The 25,707-nt window shown below is 41.8% G+C and overlaps 3 protein-coding genes and 2 non-coding genes across 6 annotated transcripts; 1 reads left to right on the forward strand and 4 right to left on the reverse strand.

Moving 5' to 3' along the window:
• Nucleotides 1–612: 612 nt before the first annotated feature.
• On the reverse strand, nucleotides 613–10,491 carry naca (nascent polypeptide associated complex subunit alpha). Its single transcript, XM_030769950.1, has 8 exons — nucleotides 10,415–10,491; nucleotides 9,311–9,386; nucleotides 2,726–2,811; nucleotides 2,344–2,421; nucleotides 2,086–2,232; nucleotides 1,348–1,476; nucleotides 1,000–1,122; nucleotides 613–730 (listed from the first exon to the last, which is right to left on the reverse strand). The coding sequence occupies exons 2-8, from the start codon at nucleotides 9,378–9,380 to the stop codon at nucleotides 716–718; spliced, it is 648 nt and encodes a 215-aa protein (XP_030625810.1). The 5' UTR covers nucleotides 9,381–9,386; nucleotides 10,415–10,491; the 3' UTR covers nucleotides 613–715.
• Nucleotides 808–882, reverse strand: LOC115808835 (small nucleolar RNA SNORD59). The gene has a single exon (XR_004025225.1). It is a non-coding gene; the product is annotated as a small nucleolar RNA SNORD59 (small nucleolar RNA).
• On the reverse strand, nucleotides 1,743–1,820 carry LOC115808836 (small nucleolar RNA SNORD59). Its single transcript, XR_004025226.1, has one exon. It is a non-coding gene; the product is annotated as a small nucleolar RNA SNORD59 (small nucleolar RNA).
• A 52-nt stretch (nucleotides 10,492–10,543) lies between the features above and the next one.
• Nucleotides 10,544–17,680, forward strand: tfip11 (tuftelin interacting protein 11). Of its 2 annotated transcripts, none has more exons than XM_030768590.1 (14): nucleotides 10,544–10,601; nucleotides 11,085–11,313; nucleotides 11,761–11,911; nucleotides 12,168–12,324; nucleotides 12,496–12,623; nucleotides 13,152–13,307; nucleotides 13,436–13,627; nucleotides 14,051–14,371; nucleotides 14,575–14,681; nucleotides 14,988–15,156; nucleotides 15,517–15,760; nucleotides 16,193–16,335; nucleotides 16,667–16,832; nucleotides 17,196–17,680. In XM_030768590.1, the coding sequence occupies exons 2-14, from the start codon at nucleotides 11,108–11,110 to the stop codon at nucleotides 17,546–17,548; spliced, it is 2,493 nt and encodes an 830-aa protein (XP_030624450.1). In that variant the 5' UTR covers nucleotides 10,544–10,601; nucleotides 11,085–11,107; the 3' UTR covers nucleotides 17,549–17,680. The 2 variants fall into 2 exon arrangements, with proteins under 2 accessions (XP_030624450.1, XP_030624451.1); XM_030768591.1 differs by having other exon boundaries at nucleotides 10,557–10,601; nucleotides 11,104–11,313.
• Nucleotides 17,681–18,672: 992 nt separating this feature from the next.
• Nucleotides 18,673–23,860, reverse strand: prim1 (DNA primase subunit 1). The gene is made up of 13 exons (XM_030769894.1): nucleotides 23,752–23,860; nucleotides 23,235–23,392; nucleotides 22,858–22,964; nucleotides 22,597–22,670; nucleotides 22,087–22,223; nucleotides 21,597–21,655; nucleotides 21,336–21,445; nucleotides 20,821–20,912; nucleotides 20,153–20,288; nucleotides 19,661–19,730; nucleotides 19,347–19,459; nucleotides 18,835–18,933; nucleotides 18,673–18,704 (listed from the first exon to the last, which is right to left on the reverse strand). The coding sequence occupies exons 1-13, from the start codon at nucleotides 23,858–23,860 to the stop codon at nucleotides 18,685–18,687; spliced, it is 1,284 nt and encodes a 427-aa protein (XP_030625754.1). The 3' UTR covers nucleotides 18,673–18,684.
• Between the last annotated feature and the right edge of the window lie 1,847 nt (nucleotides 23,861–25,707).

Here is a 25,707-nt window from a genome sequence, read left to right on the forward strand (position 1 = left end):
TGCTTCTTTTTTTGACCGTTTAAAACGCAACTAGTCTTAGTTGCACGTTCTTTGAAACACCCGTCATTTGTGATTCCCATGCAGAGTGCTGCCAATCTATAAAGGATTGATCTGAACTCCTCAGCATTGCATGAAATATTCAGCTCAGCAAAACTCACTTACTCTGCCACAGATATGGGCTGCATTTGCTCGCTAAAATTTCTGTCTCGTTGTTTTACCTAGTTTGAGTTCTGTTGGATCAATTACCTTTGATGTATCTCTGCAACACATGGGTGCTAGAACAAACTGTTAACATGAAAGACATACAAACCTCTGCAAGGCCTCAGTGTTGTATGTTTTTGGGGGTTTTTTTTTTAATCACTGTATCAGCATGCAAGGACCAATGCTGGGATTAAAATTAAAATAAAATCCTCCTTTATTTTCACTTTACCCCCTAAACTTCTTGATCAAACTTTGCACATTTACTGTAAGCATTTTATCCCCCTGGCTTTGAGCAAGACCTTAATTGTGCATTTGAACCAAGTGGTGTTTCTGAATACTTAAGTCACATCCATTTCATTCATAAAAACATCTGAGTAAAAAACAGTGAGGAGTGACAAAGAAAACAGATACTTCCATCAAGCCACAATTTTATTTCTCTCGGGTATAAATTGTACAAACAATAGTGTAGATTATATCAGCAACATCTCATTTCAACCCCGGCTCTGATCACCACCTACATTGTCAATTCCTGTTGAGAGAGAGAGAGAGAGAGAGAGAGTTAGTAATCCATTTGCAAGGTGAAAATCAAGTGCTGTTTTTCCTATTTCCTCTCAGAACAGAAAGATTGGCTTCAGAAAACTCAGAAGAACGAAAGTCTTACTGTTCAATCATCACAGAGGAGCTACAACTAAATCCCTCTGACCAAAAGTCTTACAACTTTACACGTATACATGCTTCTAGCCCTCTGCTACCAACAAGTGCTCAAATGATTGTGACTGATCTTCAGAGTGAACTTACCATAATGGCGTTGACAATGTCGTTATTGTTGTTTTTCAGGGCGCGTACAGCCTTCGCCCGCGACACGTTGGCCTGTGACATCACAAGCTCGATGTCCTTGACCTCGACTCCGGTCTCGTCAACCTGGGGAAGAGTCACAACAGATTATTTAACCACACAAGTTTAAAAACTAACCTGGAATGTACGAGACACTAAAAATGGCTTTCAGAATTCTATGTAATAATTGCAGAGACAAAAACAAACAAACAAAACAAAAAACAGAAGGACAATGTGTACTACACATCCACACAGAGACTGCAGTTTTGCCGTTTGTGAGATTTCATAAAACATTCCAACTATTGCCTTTACCTCTTCCTCTTCGCTCTCCTCCTGAACGGTGGGCGTCTGCGTGTTCTCCTGGATGTTTGAAACCGCCTCTCCTTGTACCTTGAACTTTTCTGCAGCAGCTAGCTGGGCTTGCTGAGACAGATCCTCAATCTGTAGGGTGCAGGCAGAAAAAAATCTATAAGAAACCTATACCGATCAATAGTTCTTAGCACAGGAGCAGTAAAGCGGCCCACTAAAGAGAGCTTGAACAGTGATATTCTCAAATGGGAGCCAAAGGAAATCTTCAGAGTCAATGGAATCAGCCCAAGCTTTGACTCGAAATGCAGTGGTCACCTCCTTAACAATCTTAGAATGTATTCTCCTCCTCAGCGCTCTGCAAAAACAACCCAGCATCTGAAACACCCTTATGCACATTCCTCTCTCAGGACAGAAAAGTTTGGCTTCATCAGACTCAGAAGAACGAAAGTCAAACTGTTTAACATCATCACAGAGAGGATGGCTTTCATGCCACAACAACCCAACTGGACACAGGTGTGCACAGAGCACAGACATGACCTTCAAAGCCACTGTGATGACTTTCAAACCTGGCGCTGAATTCCAATCCAAACCGCTTTTTCCACAAGCCACGTGTGTCACCATTACATTTACATGAACATAAATTTGCACAAACATTGTAAAATATCTCCCAGTACAGGTTGGCCATTTTGAATGTTTCAAGTACTTAGGTTTTTTTTGGGGGGGGGGATTACACCATCTTACCTTGGCCTCACCAAAGACGATGTAGGTATCTGAAGCGGGACTTTTGTAGACATCGGGTTTGGTGATGACAAACAGAATGTTCTTGGACTTGCGAATGGTTACCCTGGTAACACCTGTAACCTGCCGAAGACCCAATTTGGACATTGCCTGGGAGGGACGAGAGAAGGGAGGGGAATGAATAATTAATAAATAATAATAAAGTTTCCACAAAATATCCCTGGCAACACTCTTTAAACACTGCAACAGAGCATTTCAAACCTTTCTTGCTTTCTTTTCGCTTCTGCTCTGTTTGGCTTTGCTGACAGGTTCCTCATCGATTTCTGCTGCGGCAGCAAGCTATAGAGGACAAAGGATGGAGGAGTTATGAGAGCTTGCACAGAGACATGTGACAGCAACCTATAAACAAACAGCAGTCAGAGAGGCTAAACATCTAAACTTTGACTTAGGATCCATTTACTCACACAATCACATTAATTGCACTGAAAAAAAAAACACAAACAAACAAAAACAAAAACTAAAGGCAATTTTAGAACTGCACCTGGTTACACAGGCAGAAACCTGGACAACCTTTCTTAGCACAGAGAGTCACTGTCCTTCATCTTGCAATGCCATAAGAACACACTGGTGAGGCAACACCCACCTGAGCCTGCTGTGTCTGGGCCTGTGCATTGTCTGCCTCCTCCAGCTCAGGTACTGACTCATCACTGTCAGATTCAGTGCCGGACCCTGTGGAACACCCAGAGACCAGTCAAAATACATCAAGGTACTGGCAAAACTAACATACATTACCACAGGAAAGGTGACTTTGACTCACTGAAATGGTATGAACTTTTCTGGACATGTACAAGTGCATGACTGTATAGCATATGGCAACGTGAAAGCAGAAAAACGTAAATGTAATTATGGTTTGTGTGTCAAAATGATCGTCCTCATAAAGTTAAAAAAAAAAAAAAGGGGGGGGGCACTGAAACCTTTTCCTTATTTCAGCAAACTTTTCAACGTTACATTAATTTCACAAACCTATCAAGTGAGATTTATGAATGTATTATCCCTTCCCTTTAATGACCACAAGTATTTGTACCTCATAGCCCCCCTACAACTTGCTTCTGCTGCTAAATAGGACAAAATCAGGGTAGAGAACCATCAAAATCGAATTCTTGACTTGGTCCTGAGAGGGTTACACACTTAACCAAACACCTTTTCCTCTCAGAAACAGGCCAGTAGCTGCTGGACAGCATGAAGTACTTAGGAAAAACACAGAGTGCGCATTTAAAAGCTTCTACAGTGCTCTGGCATGTACCGATAAAATAGTTTAGTACTCAAAAGAAGCAAAGAAAAGCAAAATAACAATCACAGACTACAAACCAGGAGACGTTTATACCATTAAGTCAGGACACAAAGAGAAAGACAGAAAGAAATACCCTTATCGTTCTTGATGACTGGCTCCGATTTGGATGGGGCTTTAACTGGTGTGGGGGCAGGGGCAGCTTTTGGGGCAGAAACAGGCTCAGCTGGGGGCACAACGGTGGTAACAACGGGTGCAGGTTTAGGTGGAGCCTCCACAACAGGTGGGGGCTGAAAGGCGGGCACAGTTATGGGGTTCTCAGGGGGAATGAGAGGGGGAAGATCATCCTCCTCAAGAACTGGAGGGGCAGGTTTAACAGGGGGCGGGGCAACAACTTCAGGAGTGGGAGGAGCCACTGCTGGCTCCTCTACAGGTGCACTGGCCGTAGCCTTCACCAAAACAGTGTCAGCAGCCTGGGCAGGGGGAACCACCTTTGCCTCCTCTTTCATCACAGGAGCTTCAACTTTAGATTCAACTTTAGGAGGTTCAGGGTCAGCTGGGAGCACTACAGGGGCTAGCACAGGTGCCTCAGCTGCAGGCTTGGGGGTTTCTGGAACCTCTTTGGGGATTTCAGGAGTGACAACTTTGGGAGGCTCAACTGAAACTTTAGGAACCTCAGGCATGGCTTTGGGTGGACTAGATGCAACGGCTGCAGCAAAAGACATGGGAGCAGGAGCAGCAGACTGCGAGGTCACTTTGAAAGCTACTGGGGCAACAGTAATCTTAGGGGACACGGGGGATGTGGCTTCTCCTCCAATGGGAAGGGTGGCATCTGCCGGCTTAATCTCAAGTGACACGGGGATAGAAACTGGAGGTGAAGCTGGAGAGGCAGGGCTCATCACAGCCGGCTTGGGCTCAACTGGGGCAGGAACTGGTACAGGTTCTGACAGGACTGGGACACTGTCCGGCTTAGCTTCTGCTGGTGCAGCAGCAACAGGACAGGCAGGAGCAGGTGGAGAAGGAGACACCTGCTCAGCAGGCTGGAAAGCGGCAGCTTTCTGAGGTTTGGCCTGTTTTGCCTTCACAACCTTAGGAGCGGCTGGGTTGCCTTTTCCACATGCTCCAGCTGCAGACGGTGAAGAGGCTAACGGAGAGCAAGGAGGAGTGGCGCGAGGGCCGGAAGCAGATTTGGGAGAGGTGGGGGAAGAGGAAGAGGCAGAAAGAGAGGAGCGCTTTCTTCTCCCTGTAGGGACAGGCTTAGGGGCAGAGGTGTGTGGAGAGGAGGACAGCTCAGCCTCAGCCTTGGCCTGATTGGATTTGGGTTGAGCAGGAGCTGAGGCAGCCGCAGGAGGAACAGGAGCAGCTGGAGTGGCTATGGGAGATATAAAGTGGCTTCAGTCGATTTTTGAACCTTTGCATTTGCATGGAGTCAAAACAAATCCATGCAGGGTAAGGTGAGGAGGAAGATGCTCAAGACACCACCCACAGGGTAGTTTTTTTGGGTAAGTTTCGGTAAGTTCCCTTTCACGTAAACGCATTGCTGACGGTTGTTGGCATTCACATCAGAAATCAAAGAAAAAGAACACTGCTTGGTTAGAAAGGGTAAGAGCTACTTCACACTTGGTAGGAGAGAGGCACTGCAAAACAACATCAAAGCTATCACTCAAATGCATGTGCATGCACAATCAACCACTGAAGGCCATTTTTAAAACCTGCGAATTCAAGTTTAGCATTAAGACGCCCATCACAGTGAGCTTGGCAAAAAACAACAATGGCATATTTGTGTTTCACTATTGTGTGCCAATAGAAAACAATTGTTAATGAACCAATAAAGCCTAGCACAATAAAAACACAAGGATGAGTGACAATTTAATAGACATTTAGTAAAAAAACAAAAAAAACAATCCTCTGACACAATCTTACCAAAACTCCCTAAAGGCTGGTAAAGGTGTGAACTGGCTGTGATTGGCCAAGTGTCTGAACACTTGGGACACTCATAAGCTTTTTTAACCAAATCCCCTCCAAAATGGACTGTGAAGAAATACCTTCAAAACAAAGGTGAGTCCCAAACGCATGTTAGTCCTAAGAATGTTAGCGCAGTAGTGCCGTGTGCACTCTAGTTGGACGTTAATGCAAAAGAGAAAAGAAAAACCATGTACAGTCCAAAAAAAAAGAAAAAAAAAAAAGACTAAAATAAGTACAATTCAGTCGTAACAACTGGCCTGTTTCACAGTTCCAAGGTTTGATAAATTATAAATACCCAAACACAAAATAGACGGTCATTAAATTTTTGTTTCTAGCAAAAATGATCCAAAATATTAGCAAAACAATTAACCAGAAACAAAAAGGATATAAATAACATGGGTAGCAAATGTGTTAAAATGTGTTACATCTTAAAAGAAAGAGAGATGTTGTTTCCGTTTGATAAGTTTTTTAAAAGAAATTTGGCTATTAAACAGTACTATATCCTGTAATATCAATGACCAGATAAGAGTGTATTCTTGTTTGGAAACCTTGTGCCGAGAGTAAAAACAAAGGGTCCCTGTTCAAGGAAACAGCAGGTCAAACTTCACACAAAATGACCCACCTGACAGGTGTCGGGAAGTGAGGGAGGGGCCGGCGCGATTAGACTGCACCTTCGTCTGGACAGCCTCAGAGAGAGCTGCGACGGGTTCTTCTTTCTCAACTAAAATTTCATTCTGAGTTGCAACATCAATAGTAAGGTCAACTGGTGCAGATTCATTTGACAGATCTTCTTTTATTTCTTCAGGAGCGGGCTGAAGGTTCATAGTGCTCAATTCTTTTGTTACTGCCTCAACAACCTTCGGTTCAGTAGCATCTGGTTCAGGGGTGACCTCTGGCGCAGGACCATCAATAACATCTCCGACAGCTACCGGATCAGGCTGAACAGATTCTTGGACAGTAAGTTCTTCAAATTGTTCACTAGCAGACTCCGTAACCTTTGTCTGGTCCAAAGTAGACATTTCCTCTGGCACTTGGGTGACAGCTATGTCTGTAGCTTCTTTAGGATCTTCAGTGATGGCTGCTTGTTCATGGGTTACAGCAGTGTCTTCACTGAGGGCAGCTGGTTCTTGAACAGTAGTTTTTTCAGGTTCTTCAGCAGCTTCTGAACTGGCAGTCTCGGTGTTCTCAGCAACTGCTTGCTTTTCAATTTCCATCTCACCGTTTGGCTGTCCACCTTCCTCAGATGGAGTTGCAGCTGGAGTTGCATGTTCAATCCCCATCTCTGTTGTCTCCAAGGTTACAGCAGAAGCTTCAGGAGCCATGACACTCTCCACTGGAGGGGGCTTGGTGGCCTCTGCGGCAGCCGTCTCCGGAGAGGTGGAAGAACTCAACACCCCCGGAGCTAAGAGGGAGGAAAGGAGGAGGAGGAGGAGGAGCAGGAAGAGCAAGGGTAGTCACAGCGAAAGTATCAGCAGCTGCTGAATAAACGTCACTTTGAGATTTTGTTGCATATAATCAAATGTTTCAGGTTGCTGTGCACCACTCCACTTACACTTTGATTGCTTATGTCTTTGATCAGTACAATCAAGTGCATTTATCTGATTATATGGAACAAAATACAGGAAACGGTGACTTCAAAGCCCACTTGGAGATCTAACATGATGTGCCTTCCACAAATGAACAAAGCTTCAACAGCAACCAGGTGTTGTTGGGCATTTTAGTCGACATTGTGTAAACCAGTGACCGGGACCGAGAAGTAAAAACAAAAAATAAATAAATAAGGGGGGAAAAAAAGAAAAAGTGCCCACTCCCAACTAATATCATGCAGTGCCCACATTCAAAATTCTCAGGTGAATTTCAAAGACTGGTAGGCAGCAAACCAGATAGTCTGAGAAGGACGATCACTACCAAGGTTGAAAGGATTAAATACCGGTTCTCATTAACAACAAAAGGGTCAAGAAGAGATACTTAACACCCAGGACATGCAACTGACAAGGAGTGAAACTACTTCACTTTCTTTGCGCCACTACACAAACAAATAGCATTTTGGTCATTATAATACTCATCTGTGAGGATCGGACAGAATGTTTTTTCCACCCATTTCCAAGGCAAGCAAGATCCGTACAGTACTATATCTTTAATAATACACTCTACCAAAAAGTTCACATCACTGCATGTTCTTTTTTGTTGCCATGAGACATTAGCACTAAGTTTTTCCATTTTGTCTTGTCAAAGAATATCCTTTTTCACTTTTGGGCCCATAATAATTACAAGCTTGTACATTCCTTGAAATATAAAAAAAAATCCAAAAATTAAACACAAAAAGGTGTTAAAATTGGCTTTACAAAAAGGCTGAACTTCAAGTTGAGTGTCATCTGTTTTCAAGCATGTCTTGTCATTTGAACCTTTGCAAGGCTTTCTTTGGATTCACAGTCTTCAGTTCTCTGGTCTTCCGACAAACGTCCGGAGTGTCTTCAATAAGCCACTTTCTCTCTCAGAAAACATACCGTCTGTCATTTCTTTCTTGTTCAGAGAGTAGTCAGGTCTGAAAGCTTCTGGCCATCCTCTGTGAGCCGTTTTTCACTCCAATCTCCCCTTGTTGAAAAGTATGTGCAGTGCTCAGGGCCAAAGAGATTTTTCTATATCCTATGTGGACTCTTCCAGTCCTTGCATCTTCACCGGTAACATGCAGCGGACTTTTAAGCACTACATTCCATATCAGACATGTCTTAAAAAGGACATTTTGCAAGCAAGGCAATGGATGGAAAAAAAATTGGTCTAATTTCAGACTTGTTTAAATTTAAGGTTATAACTACATATTTGTCTTTCAATAAACTCTGTGTTAAAGATTTTCACTCATCAATACTGCAACGCATTTAAAAGAAAAAAAAAGTTTCAGTTTCCCATTTACAGAGCATATAGAGAGGCCTTCTTATCTGGCCCACTAACAATTTTAAATTTACAATCAACACTGTGTAGAATCTATAGAAACTCCAGTAAAAATGTGGTCAGAGCTCAAAGATGTTACACATTTAACAGTAACCGGAAGCAAAATTGTACTTCATTTGAGAGAAGTGCACCACCTCACCTATGAATTTAAGTCAGGAGCCCACGGCCTATGCAGCAAAATAAGCCCCACCAAAAACCAAAATCGAACAACAAAGACACAGCTAATCCTTAAATGAAGGGGGTGGAGCCTAAACTGAAATCAGCTGTAGCCTAAGAGTTCCTGACTTAAAACGATCAACTCCCACAATCCTGGTCAATGTAGTTTGAGTGAAAGGGTTAGGAAAATTAATCTTGAAAACAGTCATGCAGTTGGTCGGTCCATGATCCATGCACAAAAAGACTTGTGAACACGTGCGTGACACTTTATCACCCCACTCTTTGTGTAATGACATTCAATGCAGGCTTTTTATGTTTGTTTATGGAGAAGGCGGTCCTGGATCACCCTGGGTGTTTCTATAACCCGACGGTGTGGAATGTTTTTCAGCGCCCTAATTTGTCTGTGGAGGAAGAAGGTGTCATGGTGCAGCAAACTCTAAGATTATCCCCCAAAATATTATTGTCAGTATATAACAAATGAGACAATTTCCTCACTTTTGCCCAGCTGAAGAAAAAAAGTATAGAGCTAACAAACCAACGGTTTGATAAAACCATGTGCACTTTCACACACACCAGCAAAAACATGACACCATCATTCCTCTACATGGTGAAACCGAACTTAGTGAATGCTGTCCACAACAACTGCAGACTGACTAAAACCTGCCTACTTTTAGAATGTCCAAGACAGGTGCAAATACATTCAAAACCTGAATGTTACTCCAGAGAAGAGGCTTAGCCATCAACATTTCAGAAAGAAAATGAACTGATCGCTGAACCGATTAACTACAAAAAGCTCAGAGTTCCAGGACCCCTATGAGACGCAGTGTTAGCTGAATTTGACATGCGAGTATAATCAGGAGCATTACGAACCCGTCTCCACTTGAGGCTGCTGCATCTCCTGCTCTGTCACTGGGACTGTTTCTGTGGCTTCGCCTGGCATTCTTGGCTGGAAAAAGACAATCAAAGGTTTCCAAAGTTAACATATGACACATGTCCACGTATAAAGGCAAATCCACTAAAACTGCTCTCACGGACACTGTATCCACCCAAAGAACCAATTCGTATTAGCGTTACTTTGTTGTACCTGAAAGCGAAGATATTGGTGTACAATTAGTCCTGTTGCTTTCACCGGTCGAAACCTAGCGCAGCTGCACGCTGTAGTCAGCAATATGACACGGCGAGGGCAATTTCATCTTACTTTACATATTAAAAACACGCTGGGCGAATATCCGTAACACATGAGATTAAATCTAATACTGACACACTGTCCGGCTGCCAGTCCGGCTCGCTTGCAATTCAAGCTGTATATGGCAAATGACTATAACCGCACCAGTATTGTTACAGAACGGCAGTTCCAGGGCCATTTTGTTTCGGCATGAGAACTGGAGTGAATTTCACGTGTCGGTGGCAGCTAGCTGAGACCTAGAGAGTTTAAACAAGCAAGACTTCCTGCCTCACAACCAGGAATACTCCAAGAAGTAGCAACATGTATGGTTACGCGATACTGTCTAACAACACCTGAAAACAAATATCACGTATTAGTATTGACATCCTTCTCTTTACCTTGACTGACAGCACTATGCTGTGAAAGCACAGCCCAGCTAGTGTTGATACAGTCAGAAAATGAGCATTAAGTCACAGTCTTAAGAAAATTTCACAACTTGTTCTGTGGCATTTGCGATGACTTTAATTGTACTTTCACTATTAGCAAGTTATTCAATAGAAATACGAGTTTATTTGGCCCACTGAACTACCGCGGCTTGTTAGCGGGGTAGGAACTGCGTCTAAGCGCCCCCATTTTGATCCGTCAGCCGACAACATTTAACTGCATATCTGGACAAAGAAAGTGTGGTACACGCAAATATCGGTAGTTTATATCAGATCAACTATTCAACAGTGAGACCGGTACCACTTGATACATAAAACAGCCCTTTTAACGATAGATGCCATCAGATTACAGGCAGAAATACTCACTGGGTCAGGACTCAGGATCCAAGATGGCTGTAAGAGAGAGCTGTTAACCTTAGCCCCACGCTGATATTTGCTAAACGAATCGCAAAAAAGTGCTTCCGGTTCGGAACGAAGCCTAAACGGAAGTAGTGTTTATAGTGTGTATCCTTGATATTGTCGCTATATCGATGCAAGAATTTGACTTAGTTTGGTAAGTTTGTATTATTTCGCATTCCCTTGTTTGTCTGCGTTTTGTCTGGAAGTACATGCGTTTCTCAGACAAGACTCAAGCCTGGACTTGTACAACGGACGTGCTGAAATATGTTTAATTTATCCTACGTTTGTGTGTCGTTGTCGTAAACCTCTTATCTGTATTCTGCCTACCTTTCTGTATCTCTCAAAACTTTTCAAGGAGACTATTTATTAACTGGACAATATATGCTCTGTCCTTTAAGCCATTAAGTTGTTTTCTTGTATATCACTGTTATGTAGTGCAACAGATTTTCACGTTACCACGACAAGGTACCACTGCAAAGATTTGTAAATGTGAACTTAATGGTATTATGACAAAACTGTAATATCACATATGGAAATGAGACAAAACCAACCCTTTTTTGTAAAAGTCAACCGGATAAACTCACCTGTTCATCTCTTGTTATTTTTTATGTTCTGCGTATGCGTTTGTGTTCCTCAGAGACTTCGCTCTCTCGTAGAATCATGTCTATGTCCCATCTGTATGGGCGTCAGGGGGATGAAGATGAGGATGGAGTAGAGATTGAGAGGTTTGAGGTGTCAGAATGGGATCTGGCCAATGAGTTCAACCCAGAGCGACGCAGACACAGACAGACCAAGGAGGAAGCTACATATGGGATATGGGCAGAGTATGACTCAGACGATGAGAGACCCAGCTTTGGGGGCAAGAGGTGTGTTGGAAGTCTGGCTGTGGACGATATGTTATGCATCTACATGTTTTGTTGACATGCTTGCAGGCAAAAAAACAAGTAACAAATTATCATTTTTTAAATTAGTGGTCTTCTATCTTTTGGGTTACCTCGGAGTTAAGTTCCTTAGGCACGTTAGCAGAAAGCCATTGTGCCCAGAATTCGAATCCCTATCCCTTTTAGCTGTATGCTGGGTGGTGAGTTTTCATAAGGTATTGGCTTCATACATTGTTTCATACATAACAAGTTTCAGTACTTCAGTGGATTGACTCAATCTCTGATATCCTTTGAAGTGTAAGATATGGGGATCAAATGTGTAGTAACTTAAAAACAGCTTTCACTCTGCACTCAAAACTGAATGAAATGCTTACTAATTGTCCCACTTAAACTGTGCATATGTGCTGAACATCATACTATTTGAATATGTAGAGCCAAGGATTACTCTGCTCCGGTGAATTTTGTGAGTGCGGGTCTGCGTAAAACAGCAGCTGAGGAAAAACAGGAGGAGGGATCAGATGCTTCAGATGAAGATGGACCTCCCCCTCCACCCCGTGCTACTGCACCCAAAAAATTACAAACGGTAAAAGTGATTTTTATAACTGAAGCCTTATTACCACAGTCACAATATAGTACATTAATCTTAAAGAGAGGCCATACTCTGTCTCGTAATATGAAATTTGAAAGTATTTCAAGAGTATGACTAAATGTAAAATATATTATGGAGGCATGAAATCTGGAGTAATTCAAGGAAGACTTTTTTTTACACGTTGCTGTGTCTTAAGGGAGAGAAATAATTAGTTCTCCATGTGTGTTTGGTTGGTGCCTTGCTTCTTCAGGGTGGGAATTTCAAGAGTTCTCAGAAGACATTTGCTGCTGGGATCAGGCCAGGGCAAGACCTGGGCACCTGGGAGAAACATACGCGTGGTATAGGACAAAAACTCTTGCAGAAGATGGGTTACGTTCCTGGAAAGGGTCTTGGCAAAAACGCACAAGGTTAGACCACAAGGACATCCCACAGTTTTCATTTCATACTGTACATATCCGTCTTACGTTGCTACAGTCTGTTTACTGTCAAAGATGTTTGGTTTTCCTACAGCTCACATCATTTAGGTGGCTTTCCACGCAGACATTTGGACGTGCTTGTTGTCTTCTCTTAATCTCCAGGTATTGTGAACCCCATTGAGGCAAAGGTGAGGAAAGGTAAAGGAGCCATTGGGGCTTATGGCAACGAGAGGACCAAGCAGTCTCTGCAGGACTTCCCCGTAGTGGACTCAGAGGAGGAGGAGGAGAAAGTAAGTTTAGAGGAGCTCAGTTACATTCCTCTGGACCATTTACCTCAGTCTGCTGTAGTTTAGTCTGATGTTTTTATATTACACTGAACATATTTTCACTGAAATGCATATGAGAATCCAAGAATAACATTAGTGTGTCACAGTTGGTTTTGGTCTTGCATGCCTTAGACTTGGCAAATGTGTCTGAGTACTAGAGAGAGCACATTGTCCCTCTCACACTTGATAGCTTGCAACAGTCAGGTGCTTATATTTGTGGATATTTTCACATGAATGGTGCCTGTCACATAGCATGTCATGTCAGTTGGTTTGTAGTGTGACAGGTGTAAAGGCAGGTCAGTTTCACACATATCAGAGGAGCCATGGGGTAGCCTCACTCATATTCATTACAAAGCCAAAAATATGAAGTATAATCCCTTACTTGCTAACTAGTGTACATGGCAATACAGGCTGCATTTCCATCTTCTCTCTTATAGTGCTAAGACATAAGTATATCACTGCTCACTTGTGATCACTTTCTGCTCTCTGTAGGAATTTCAGAGAGAGCTGGGCCAATGGCGCAGAGAGCCTGGCACAGGGAAGAAAAAGCCTAAATATTCATACAAGACAGTGGAGGAACTGAAGGCCCATGGCAAACTGTCTAATAAGAGTATGACTACTCCAGCTGGAGAACTAGCTCAAGTCAAGGTAAGGCAGCTGAGAGCATAGAGCACAACTGTTCAGACACTGAAAAAAAACCCCTCAAACTAACCATTTCTTGTTCCAACTATGTCCTTCTTTCTTTCTCTCGCTCTCTCTCTCTCTCTCTCTGAAAGGTGATTGACATGACGGGTCGGGAGCAGAAGGTGTATTACAGTTACAGTCAGATGCGCCAGAAGCACAGTGTTCCAGAGGAGGCCTCTCTCAGTGTGACTGCTAAAGAACAGAGGAGCTCTGGCTTTGCTCTGCCTGAGCTGGAACACAACCTCAAACTGCTCATAGAGCTCACAGAACAGGACATCCTACAGGTGCAGTCTGCACAGTCATTTCACGCTTAAAAGTGTTCATTAAGAATTTTTTTTCCTTCATTTGATTTCTGGGGACCATCTGAAGATGCTTCTTGACTAATTTAGGGAAAATTTAGAAATTACCGAGTTAAGTGTGAACCGTGTTTGATGCGTTCACAGTGAATGAAACTGCTGGATATATATATATATATATATATATATATATATATATATATATATGTATATGACACTTTGTCATTTCTAAATTTTCCCTAAATTAGTTGAGAAGCATCTTCATATATACATATGTATGTATATGTGTGTGTGTGTGTGTGTATGTATGTATGTATGTATATGTATGTGTGTGTGTGTGTGTATATATATATATCCATTTAACCTCTCTTTCGTATATCTAAAATTCTGATTATTACGTGTGTGTCGTAGAGTGTGCGTCGACTGCAGCATGAGCGGGACACTGTTGTTTCTCTGACACACGAGAGTGACGCCCTGGAGGCCAGGCTTAAGGACGAGGACGAGGCCCTGAGTCGAATGGAACAGGTTCTGGAGATGGTGGAACGCCTGGAGTCGGGCTCCGGCGGTGAACAGGGAAACTCTGCCATGACTCTGCAAGAGTGCGCGGGAGTTTTTCAGAGATTACAGAGCGAGTTCTATCAGGAATACAAGACCCTAGGGTTAGGGGATCTGGCAGTGTCCGTGGTCCAGCCACTACTGAAGGAGAAATTGCGTGGCTGGGACCCTCTGAAGGTGACTGACACATCAGATTAGAGTTATGCAAGGGTACATGCAGAAACAATAAGGCCAGATATTTTCCTCTTAAGTGTAATGAACAGCACACCTACTTGTATTTATACCATTTCCACACTGAATATTCTTGTCTGTGCAGATTTTAGTCTGTGAAGATCCAGCGAGTTGCGTGCAGAGACTAATGTCTTGTTTCTGACTCTCAGGACTGCTCGTACGCTCTAGAGGAGGTTGGCCAGTGGAGGGCTATTCTGGAGACTTCACAGCTGCCTCAAAGTGGCCCTGATGTTGCTCACATGGATCCATACCATAGGTCAATCCTCTCTCTCTCTCTCTCTCCCTCTTCATGCCTCATGCGTCTGCCTGATCTTTTGACTGGGATGAAATCTCAGCTTTCCATTATTCTCACACTATTCTGTGCAGCTTTCTGTGCAACAAAAAAATCAAAGCAATTGTTTGATAAACTATTGGAGAGACTGTGAAAAATTGTCAACATCCCCATAAGGCCACAACAGAAATAAACAGTCTAGCTTTTGGACAATAATCATTAATGACTCTGCTATCAAGTATTAATTGAGTTATGTTCTCATGTTGTGTGTTTTTGTGTGTGTTTGTGTAGGTTGATATGGGAGGTGTGGGTTCCAGCGCTGAGGAGCACTGTGGCTCAATGGCAGCCCAGGAACATGGGCCCCATGGTGGACTGTATGGAGTGCTGGGCTCCCATACTTCCCCACTGGATCCTGGATCACGTACTGGAGCAACTCATCTTCCCACGGCTACAAAGAGAGGTGACTGAGAAGTCAAAGCAAAACACACATGTACACACCACACACATGTACATGCACACAGTTTATCTTACAGGATTTCTTTAGTCTTTTCTTCTCAGTACGTTATGTAATTTAGGTAGAGCTAATAATTTGGTCGCCTCACATAGAGAAATTCAGAGAGAATTCTTTTCTTAAATTAAATGTTGGTTATAGAGCAAACATGTATATTTCATACTTTCTATTTCTCTCTCACACTTAAGCATATATTTTCACTTGCAAACACACAACAGTATACAAACACATTCATAAAGAGTTTTCCCTCAAAACTTTATTTGCTGACAAATTCACCAACTTGACACATCCCTGCATCTGATTGGTCAGGTGGAGAACTGGAACCCACTGACTGACACCGTTCCTATCCACTCATGGTTGCACCCTTGGTTACCCCTCCTTCAAGGCCGTTTGGAGCCCCTGTACCCGCCCATCCGCAGTAAACTGGCACAAGCTCTTACTCGGTGGCATCCCAGTGATGCCTCTGCCAGGCTCATCCTGCAGCCGTGGAAGGACGTGTTCACGGCCGGAGCCTGGGAAGCCTTCATGGTCAAAAACATCGTGCCCAAACTCGGTCTGTCTGTGGTTTCATACCTGTCAACTGTGGCAGATACCTCTATATTAAGCCTTCTCTCACATACGCAGAGATTTGTTGGCCAAAAAAGTACATACGTTGAGGTCCATATGAAAGCTGTTGTTGTGAATGTTGATTGTGACACGAAACTGAATCTTTTATATATATATATATGCTTTTGTGTTGTTTTAAATGCACTATAAAAATGAGTGGTGTACAAAGCTTCATGTGTATATGCAAAACAGAGAGATCTGCCATGGGCCAAGTGAGGTTCTCAGTTTATTAAGAACCTCGTGACATTTTGGGGCTTTAAATGTGAGTGAATGATGCTGCGATGTTGTCTTGCTTCAGAGTCCAATCGTAATGTGTAAATGCATTTGTGCCTTGACGTGATCTAAGTGTGAGTTCTGTCTCCCTCTCTCTCTCTTTCAGCACTGTGTCTGGGAGAACTGGTTGTGAACCCTCATCAGCAGCATTTGGAGCCGTTCCACTGGGTCATGGACTGGGAGGGAATGCTCTCTCTCTCCTGTATGGTGGGCATACTGGACAAGAACTTCTTCCCCAAATGGCTGCAGGTGAATGAGCAAGAGAAATCTGAAGTGTGACGGTCATTTCCTCCTTTGTTTTTTATTCTCTTTTCCAGGCTTTCTGGAGCAAATCACTTCACTCTGTGGTTCCCTGCTGTCTATTCCTGTTTTTTATATCACTAAAACTCTTCTCATTATTAGCTGATTTGTTGTTTAATTTCAATTTGAAACAGTAACAACCATTTGATAGCACTGTAATAAGGAGAGTTTGGAGTCCCTCACAACCTGTAGACAGAGAAAGAGAGAATGAAACATGCCTTGGGACCCTTCAGTACCCCAGTGTGTTTGGTGGAAACGTGTGTTATTTTTTTTTGTCCAGGTTCTTTGTTCATGGCTCAGTAACAGCCCCAACTATGAGGAGATCACTAAATGGTACCTGGGCTGGAAGTCCATGTTCAGCGACACTCTGTTGGCTCATCCTCTGGTGAAGGAGAAGTTTAACGAGGCTTTGGACATCATGAATAGAGCAGTGTCCTCTGGACTGGGTCAGTCTCCACTGAGAAAAAACAAACAGCACTGTTTTTGTATATGTGCTAAGATTTCACAGGACCATTTACCTGTGTATGATACTCTCCTAAAGAGACAGTATATGCAGTACAATTCATAAACACCATTCATTACTCCTCACTCAAAACACAGTACTCACGCACACAGCCTACATCTGTATGGGTTTCTGCATTTCTTCTTGATCACACACATTCCAAATCCTAAGACATGCGTATGTTCTCTCAGCACACACTTACATGCTACGCTGCATACTCTCTGCATGGATAGCTACATACATCTATGTATGTACATATAGAACTATTTTTAATAAATACTTGCCTAACCCTGTCTGTCTCTCTCAGGTGGTTACCTGCAGCCGGGAGCTCGTGAGAACATCGCCTACCTCACGCACACAGAGCGGCGTAAAGACTTCCAGCACGAGACCCTTCCGGAGCGGCGGGAAGCTGACAGCGTGGGCCCACGCAGCATGGGCGTCATGCCAACTGTGCCCACCAACTTTAAAGACCTGGTCCAAGCCAAAGCCGAAGAGAATGGCATCGTCTTCATGCCACTGGTCGCCAAACGGCACGAGGGCAAACAGCTGTACACGTTTGGCCGAATCGTGATCTACATCGATCGAGGAGTAGTGTTTGTGCAAGGGGAGAAGACATGGGTCCCAACCTCTCTACAGAGTCTTTTAGACATGGCTAAATAAACCTGGTTGTAGTTTTGGGAGCGTTTGTAACCAGACAACCAAACTGAAAAAGTGGTGTCTTTTAAATACTGCTCTGTCATCTAGAGTAATGGGGTTTTTTTTTCTTTTTCACTGTATTGTAAATGTCCAATAGAAACAGTGTTGGAACCTGTATATTTTGTTTGAGGTTTTTTTTACATGTTTGTTTCAATGAGCTGTTCCTGTCTGATACCATTTTAATTAAGAATAAATTCTTATCATGCATTTTCAGATGATACATTTCTTTAAATGTCACTTTCAGCGTAAAATCACCGTGGCAAAGTGGATTTCCTTGAATAAGTTAGTGGCGGCCCACCCTTGATTTCCATTTTACCTCAGGAGTCTTGATCAAATCAGAGGAATGAAATTTTTACAAATCAGCCCACAAATAAATCTTTTATATCTAAAGCTAGTTTTCTTATTGTTGAGAAGTTAAGAAACTGAAAATGGATGAGTAAGTTTACTTTTCTTAAGTAAAAAATGTATGTTAGGTATATATAAAACGAATAATGGGCAACACTGAAGCCACATTTAACTGGAAAGACATTAAACTTAACATTCATTTGGAGTAAAATGGTTTCTCATGAGTACATCAAGGACTAACATAACACAATGTTACACGTAATTATCTTTTTAATGTAAGCTGACAGACAACAAAATGTTAAACAGATATTTCAGATTTTAATTCCTTTTACTCAAAAGATCTTCCGTTTGTGTATCAAAAAGAGCCGCTCAAACAAGAAACACAATCTGTTATAATATATAATTATAAAGGGAAAAACAACTTGTACCACCTTGGCCCACCACAAATGTCTCTATATAAAACCTCCTCACAGGACAGAAATAGAATGATCCTTTTCATTAGTTTCCCGCCAGTGAAATGGGTGGTGCTTCCAAAAAGTCCAGCTGTGAAGGTGCAGTCGGCAGAGACGTTAAAAATGGGGTGATGTGGAGATTTACCGCAGGCAGAAAAAGTCTGGTAAAGACAGGATCATTTCCTTTAAAACAGCTTTGTTAGATGCAGAAATAGACCCTTCCCCTTCGAAACATGGACAGAACTGTAGTTTTTTGGAATGGTGACACTTCACTGGTCTCATCTGCTGGGTGTTAAGACTGTCTTAGAAGTCTTTCTGAAGATCTAAAAAAGAGAAATTAAACGAAGAGCATCAAAATTCATGCAATAGTAAAGCGACTGTCTGTCTGAAAGTCTATCTGTACAAACATGAGACAGTTTCTGACAGTTTGCAACGACCTGTTGGTGAACTCACCACTCTTCTTCAACATTTCTCCTTTTCGCGAACGCGCTAGAGCATCCAAGAACTGATCGAACACCTTTACATACTTGGCCAGACTCGTCCGCTTGTAGTCTGAGAGGACATCAGATCGTGTTTTTAGTGACAAACAAAATCAGTTCACAAGTTTTGTTTTCAATAAGGGCTCTCAATCAAGGTCTGACACTGGAAGATGCTGAGGTGGCCCTACATGAGTGTAAAATTCCCCCCGGACCAACCAAACAAGGTCTGACACTGGAAGATGCTGAGGTGGCCCTACATGAGTGTAAAATTCCCCCCGGACCAACCAAACAAGGTCTGACACTGGAAGATGCTGAGGTGGCCCTACATGAGTGTAAAATTCCCCCCCGGACCAACCAAACAAGGTCTGACACTGGAAGATGCTGAGGTGGCCCTACATGAGTGTAAAATTCCCCCCCGGACCAACCAAACAAGGTCTGACACTGGAAGATGCTGAGGTGGCACTACATGAGTGTAAAATTACACACCTCTGATTCTGCGTCGTTCTCCAGCCTCTTTTTCATTTTCTTTGTCCTTCATCCTCTCATCTTCTTCCTCTTCCTCTGTAGTCTTTGGTCTGTCCAGCTCCTCACAAATCAAACTGGCAACAAGCATGAAAACAGCACCAAAAAAAAAAAAAGAAATCAGCTGCCTTTTCTCTTAGTTTTTTTTTTTTTTTTTACATTTGGGATTCAAGGTATTGAATATACTTTACATTCTCTTATCCCTGCTAAATGTGTGCTTAAAATTTGTATTATTTGTGGTTCAATGTTGTGGTTATAGATGTACATACAATGTTTACCTTATAGTTGGCACCTCAAAGGGGTCAAACCTGTCCAGTTCTCTCAAGTCAATGGGCACCGAGATTCGGCCTGATTTGGAAAGACACACATGGGTCTAAACTGGTGCTGCCAGGTGCATTAACCAAAGAGTTCAGCATGGCCACACTGCATCCCTCAAAACAGAGATGCCAAAGCAGGAAAAACTACACAGGCTTCTTTCATTTCTTTAACGGTCATTTGGATTCCATTCAGTCAGGTACAGGGGGGTAACTGTTTTATTACCAGGGAACTGTTTTCTTCACTTTTGTCCATTGGCCAAACTGGCTTGTTTTGTATTAATCCTCTGTTTGCCCACTTTTAGCCATATTCTGTACAAAGAACACCAATCAAAGATGAGCTCTTGTCTGCTCACCTGTTTTGGGATGGACACTAACAGGGCTCTTGAGGAAATGACTGACTCACCTGTTTTGGGATGGACACTAACAGGGCTCTTGAGGAAATGACTGACTCACCTGTTTTGGGATGGACGCTGAAGGGGCTCTTGAGTAAATGGTTGACTCCTTTGCTGACGTTCACATCTAGTCGTGGGTAACAGTACTGCAGCATAATCTCTTTCTCAATGTACTGGCTACCTTTCTTCAGACTGGCCTGGTCCCACACAAAAACCAATATGGGGAAAATGTAGGGAAAATAGTTTGTGATTCTAGAAATATTATGTGACTTTCAATAGAAAATATTATGGCCAATGACACTTTCAGTCTTTTGGAACAGTGGGGAACAAACTCTAAGCCTTTTTGTTCATTCAGGTATATGTGTAGCTGCCGTTAAGTGCTGGTCATGCACCTGAATTATAAACTTTGTAAAATACAAACCATATAAATATTAGATTGACCATTTATGTTTTTATTTATATTTCTACTAATTTGGATGCACTTTGGTATACTTTAAAGCAACTTGTCTTCAAACTTAAATATCTTCTTAAAAGACCTCTTAAAAGTAGTAAAGGATCTTCAGTAATATTAAAGCGTACTCTGCTATATAAGCTGAAAGAATTGAACCTCCTTACTAGATTACTCTGTGGAAGCAGAAAATTCAGTCATGCTAATTGAGTCATGCCATATTAATTCCTGCAGGACAGGACATACTGAATTGCATGTGTGGATCTGTTTGTCCCACTTACCCTTTTGAGTTGGATCAGAGCTTTCACCTTGTCCCAGCGTTTTACAGGGTTCTTCTCCTTCTGGAACACACTGTTAAGCTCTGCTCTGATATGTGCAGTCAACAAAGTTAAGGAAAATCTTCTCACACGGACAGTGGCTTAAATCGTTAAGATCATTAAAATCTATTTCAGCTAGGGAGCTGCTGGTTTGTGTTCATTTTTCCTGCATCACTCCTCCCTCCATGATTGGATGGATGGATGAAAGAATAAATGAATGATGAAACAAATGGATGAGTGAGTAAGTGATTCTTTAGACACACTGATTGAATGCCATGTTTGGTCACACTTGTACAGTCCAGTCTTTCCATCTAAAAAAAGGCCTCAAGTCTCAACAAGACCACCTGTTGATAAAGAAGTGATCATTTCTTATTTTGTTCTTTTTTGTTTTCGTTGTTATCGACCCTGCTAAGCTCCTGGCTTTATTCCTCGTGGTTTTATGACACCAGTACACCGGCAGATTTACAGCGAAAGGATATCTTCAGGCAGGAGAGCAAACACTTTGTCTGTTGATTCCTTGGTGCCCAGAATGTCCTGCTCTTTGATGGCGTAATCGATGAAGTAGTGCTCCACTATAGTGAGTGACTGACTGCAGAGATGAAGAGTTTAACAGTCAATAAGACAGAGAGGGTCAGATGGACAATACTCCTGGACCTCCTTATCTGTACCACAGTATGCACTGAGCAGGCACTGATTAAGACAAGAGAACAACTGCTGATATCATCTGAGCTTTATTCTACCTGATGAAAGGATGGATTGGGTCTGACAGCGCGACTTTCCTCACTGTCTCCTCACCTCCCTACAAAAAAGGACAAACACAAATAACCGTTATTTGACTGAAATTTAAATGGATATATAAAAAAGTAACACTAAAGCATCAGGTCCAATATACTGGTTGGAGCAGCTGACTATATCTGCAATGCAGGGCATATTGGCACATGATGCCATGAGAACTTGGTTTCTTCTGCAATTTTGTCGATATTAATTGATTTGAGTGCTAATATTGTTTCCATTTGTAAATATAAGATACATTTGCAAGCGAACGAGTCAGATTATATCAGTACAACATGTAGGACACTGCAGCACAGCATGTGGAAATGTGTATTGTCTGGAACAGAGAGAGAAATGGTTCACAGGGATATAGCAGCTCTCGAAGATTCGACTTTCTCTTTTGTAAGATAAGGTAAATCTCATCCTACTCTGAAGTTTGTGTCGCATGACGGAGTGTACCTTCACTAAGCTAAGGTATTCAGCCACTGCCGAGCGGGCTGCCACAGACAACTTCCTGGCTGATTCATCGCACACCCAGCAATGCACCCCTCTTCTGCCAGAATACACCCACAGAAGATGCCTGAAGCCAAAGTCCTCTGGACAAGAAAAAGGACAGGACACAATACAGACTAAGTCCAAATAACAACACAGAACATTATCTAAACGCAGGAACTGGGTGTACTTTAATTCTCAATGATAATAGTAATAGCTAGAAAAGTTCTTGAATATGTAAAATAATTCGCCATTTCTTCTTTGCTGTTAAAATGAAATGATTTACATTGTGTTCTAAATGAATTACCACAATGAAAAAAAATAATATAAAGATCTCTAAGGGAAAGAAAGTAAGGAAAGTTTGTTCTATCACTTTATATTTCATTATAAACAAATTAAGTGTGTGCTTGTTGTCAAAATGAAATGGGAAATTAACCACCAAAGGAAACAGCCACACTGTCCCTCATTAGATCTCACCTCTCAGTGCTCTGTCCAAGATGCGGATAGCAATGGTCATCAAGGTCCAGCACTTAGTGCATATATCTGCAGCACTGGAAAACAATTCTTATCACTCTTTTATATTTCATAGTGTTCTATCCATTTATTCAACTGGTATGATATATGCGATGAAAGGAATCTAGCCCTCCTGCAAACAAATCTCTAGTTGTTTAGATTAAGTCCACAACACTAAGTTTGCCTTATCATTAAGTATGTTTATTGAGGTGTGTGTGAACATACCTGCAGCAGTTCCTCACGTCGTCATAGTCTGTCATGTCAATATCAAAAACCAGCTCTTTCTCCAGAGCCTGGAATGCACCAGTCTTGACTGTGTTGTGTTGACTTGGCTACAGAATCAGAATAACACAAACAGTTAAGTGAAGTCAAAACATTATCTGAAATAGCCACAACATAAGCTTGCTTACTGAACAGCTGGTTAAGGGTTCCCCCACTAATACATAACTGTTGTTGTGCCTTTGTGAAAAAGCAGTCCAACCTTCTGCTACCCAAATGTCTATAATGGGCTCTGGCAGATTAAGAGCTCCAACAACATGGACAGGACTTAGAAAAACTGTGTTTAGTGATCTGAGCATATCAGACAGGTTAGGATCACTTACCCTGTGACTATAGACAGCTCCAATGTCGATCTTATACGGGTTCATTTTCTGCATTTCTTTCTCCAGTTCGCTCTGCGTGCTAAAGGACTGGTACCTGACGTAGATGTCATCCTTCAGGGTGAAAGAGAACTCGCGGTTCTGAAAGTAGTTCTTTGTCACTACGGGGACGAGAGGGTATTTGTTACGCAGAAAGAATAACCTTAGGACTCAGGATATTAATAACTGCATTCATGTAGATTCTCGCTGGTTAATCACAAGCGAAAATGATGAGCGCATACTCTGTTACTGTATCTCACTGCTACCATCCAACCACACAACCAAACATTAACACATTAGACACATTAACAGGCAACGTTACCTCAAGCGTACCTATGCTCCGTGTACTTCAGTGAGCAACACCTGTTTGACTTTTAATTAAGATATGTAATGATACGACTGAGTATTATCACAGCATACGTACATCAGAAAAAGATCCCTCTTATGATTTCCCCAAAGATAAAGTTACACTCACACTCACCTCCACCATAGCTAAGCCATCTGTAGTACTGTGAAAATGGGAACAACCGGCGGTAATACAGAGGTAACAAGTCAGGCAAACAAGCCGGATCATAATCAGAATTCGGCATGGTTAATGTTCCAAAAGTTTCAAAATTCGGTGGCAATGTAATGACTGATTAAAACTGGATAACTGTTAGCTTGACCTTTTATATTAAAACGCTAATATTTTGTGTTCAAACTGCTGTTAGTTCCCAATTCTTTCAAAGTGTACAGTATTCTAAATATTGCGCGGGAAAGTGAACGTAAATAGGAAATGACGTACACATTCTAACAGAGGCTACTTACTGCCCTCAGCTGTTCGGATGGTGAGTTGCACAATAAATATACAGCAAGTTAAATATCAGGGAGTATTTTTTTAAACAAGCTTTTCATGGCACATTTTATGAATGTCTGCACTGCTTAAATAATGTCCTTTAGTACTTAAACACCGCAGTACTTAAGCTGTTCTGAGTTTCGGATGTCTGCTTTAATGAATAAGGTTGCCTCCAATGTTAACTATGCAACTGACACAGAAGTTTTCAACATGACCGTTTTGACCACTTATTCAGCACTCCCTGATATACGATATGCTTCTACTCTGTGTACAAAAAATAGAGGGGTAGAAACATTGCTTAGACCAGGCTGTCACTTTACGCAGATAATACTAATTTCACATAAACCAGATGAACAGTCTTATTACATGCTAATCTTATGGCATTGGAGCACCACAATATGCAGTCTAGTAAGACTACTTAATGAAATGCAATGAGGTCTGCTTTTTTTTATCAGATAGCTTAATAAAACAACGAAGAGGAAAATTTGTGGAACAACATGAAAAATCTCAAACCAGGGAGACATTTTCGCTACATATTTGTCCTTAATCAGTCAATTGTGTCACTGCGTAGTTTGACAAAGAGAGGTAAGGGAGTCAAAACAGGGAGAAAATGAACAATCGACCCTCAGGATTATTGGATGAAATAAAAAGCTTGTTGTAGTAGGATCTTCATTCATTTTCCTAATGCTGACATAGTTGACAAGACGGAGTGGTAATCTGTCAAGCTCTACTGAAAGTGGTTCAAACAACAAGTGTTTTTACTATCGAAGTATTCCTTCACAGTAAAGAGGTTATCATAAAAGAAGATCACCCACAATCAGGACAGTTATCACAAGAAAAACAAAGAAACCAAACCAACTGGTTACATACAAAACGTGATATGCTTTACATGTTTGATATCAACTAGTCTTCCTCACTACGCCTTATGTAGATATGTAAAGACGAGATAAGATGAGTCATGTGGTAGATGTGCTTGGATTAATGGTGGTTCTGCCTTAATAATGTCATGAAACTTGGCCAGCATTTAATTTAGTTGGGTTTTGATGTTGTACTCACCTCTGAGTTATAATAGTTAGACATCTGAAGACACACACATACACATACACACACACACATACATTCACACAGGGAGAAGAATAAGTATTGTGGCATTTAAGTAAACTTGTTTTTTCTTGAATATTTCATGAGATTTGTGTTTCAGATCAAAAGATTAATATCAAGCTAAAGAACGGAATGTCAGCTTTTATGTCAAGGTAATGTTTTTCCATACACCCTAAAGCATCCTGGAATAATGTCATTTCTTGTGTGTTGCCCTCCAAACTTTGGCTTAGTATAAGTATTGGGGCAAATGGGTGACAGGTGTTTTTAGTTGCAGTTACACAGATTTCTGTGAATGTGTTTGATTGGCTGTAGGCATTGGAGATAGCCTTTTGTGTCTGGTTTTGAGGTAAACAGTATCTTAGAACAGATGGGAAAGCATTTCATGATGAGCTTAAAGTACGCACTAGTTAGAACCATTATAGAGCAGTTGGGTATCACAAAATCAACTGTATTGAGGACTTTGAGAGGAGAAATTGCAGAGGCCACACTGCAAAATGCAAA

This window comes from Chanos chanos, chromosome 3 (assembly GCF_902362185.1).
Source record: "Chanos chanos chromosome 3, fChaCha1.1, whole genome shotgun sequence".
Lineage (NCBI taxonomy): Eukaryota > Metazoa > Chordata > Actinopteri > Gonorynchiformes > Chanidae > Chanos > Chanos chanos.

Coding starts and splice junctions, on each gene's coding strand:
- prim1 (XM_030769894.1), bottom strand. CDS start 23,860: ATGCCGAATTCTGATTATGATCCGGCTTGTTTGCCTGACTTGTTACCT. Junction 20,289..20,820: donor CTCTGATCCAACTCAAAAGG/GTAAGTGGGACA, acceptor GTGTGGGACCAG/GCCAGTCTGAAGAAAGGTAG. Junction 18,705..18,834: donor AGAAATGTTGAAGAAGAGTG/GTGAGTTCACCA, acceptor TCTCTTTTTTAG/ATCTTCAGAAAGACTTCTAA.
- naca (XM_030769950.1), bottom strand. CDS start 9,380: ATGCCAGGCGAAGCCACAGAAACAGTCCCAGTGACAGAGCAGGAGATG. Junction 1,477..2,085: donor TCGTCTTTGGTGAGGCCAAG/GTAAGATGGTGT, acceptor TGCACCCTACAG/ATTGAGGATCTGTCTCAGCA. Junction 1,123..1,347: donor AGGAGAGCGAAGAGGAAGAG/GTAAAGGCAATA, acceptor ACTCTTCCCCAG/GTTGACGAGACCGGAGTCGA.
- tfip11 (XM_030768590.1), top strand. CDS start 11,108: ATGTCTATGTCCCATCTGTATGGGCGTCAGGGGGATGAAGATGAGGAT. Junction 12,624..13,151: donor CAGAGGAGGAGGAGGAGAAA/GTAAGTTTAGAG, acceptor TGCTCTCTGTAG/GAATTTCAGAGAGAGCTGGG. Junction 15,157..15,516: donor TCCCACGGCTACAAAGAGAG/GTGACTGAGAAG, acceptor CTGATTGGTCAG/GTGGAGAACTGGAACCCACT.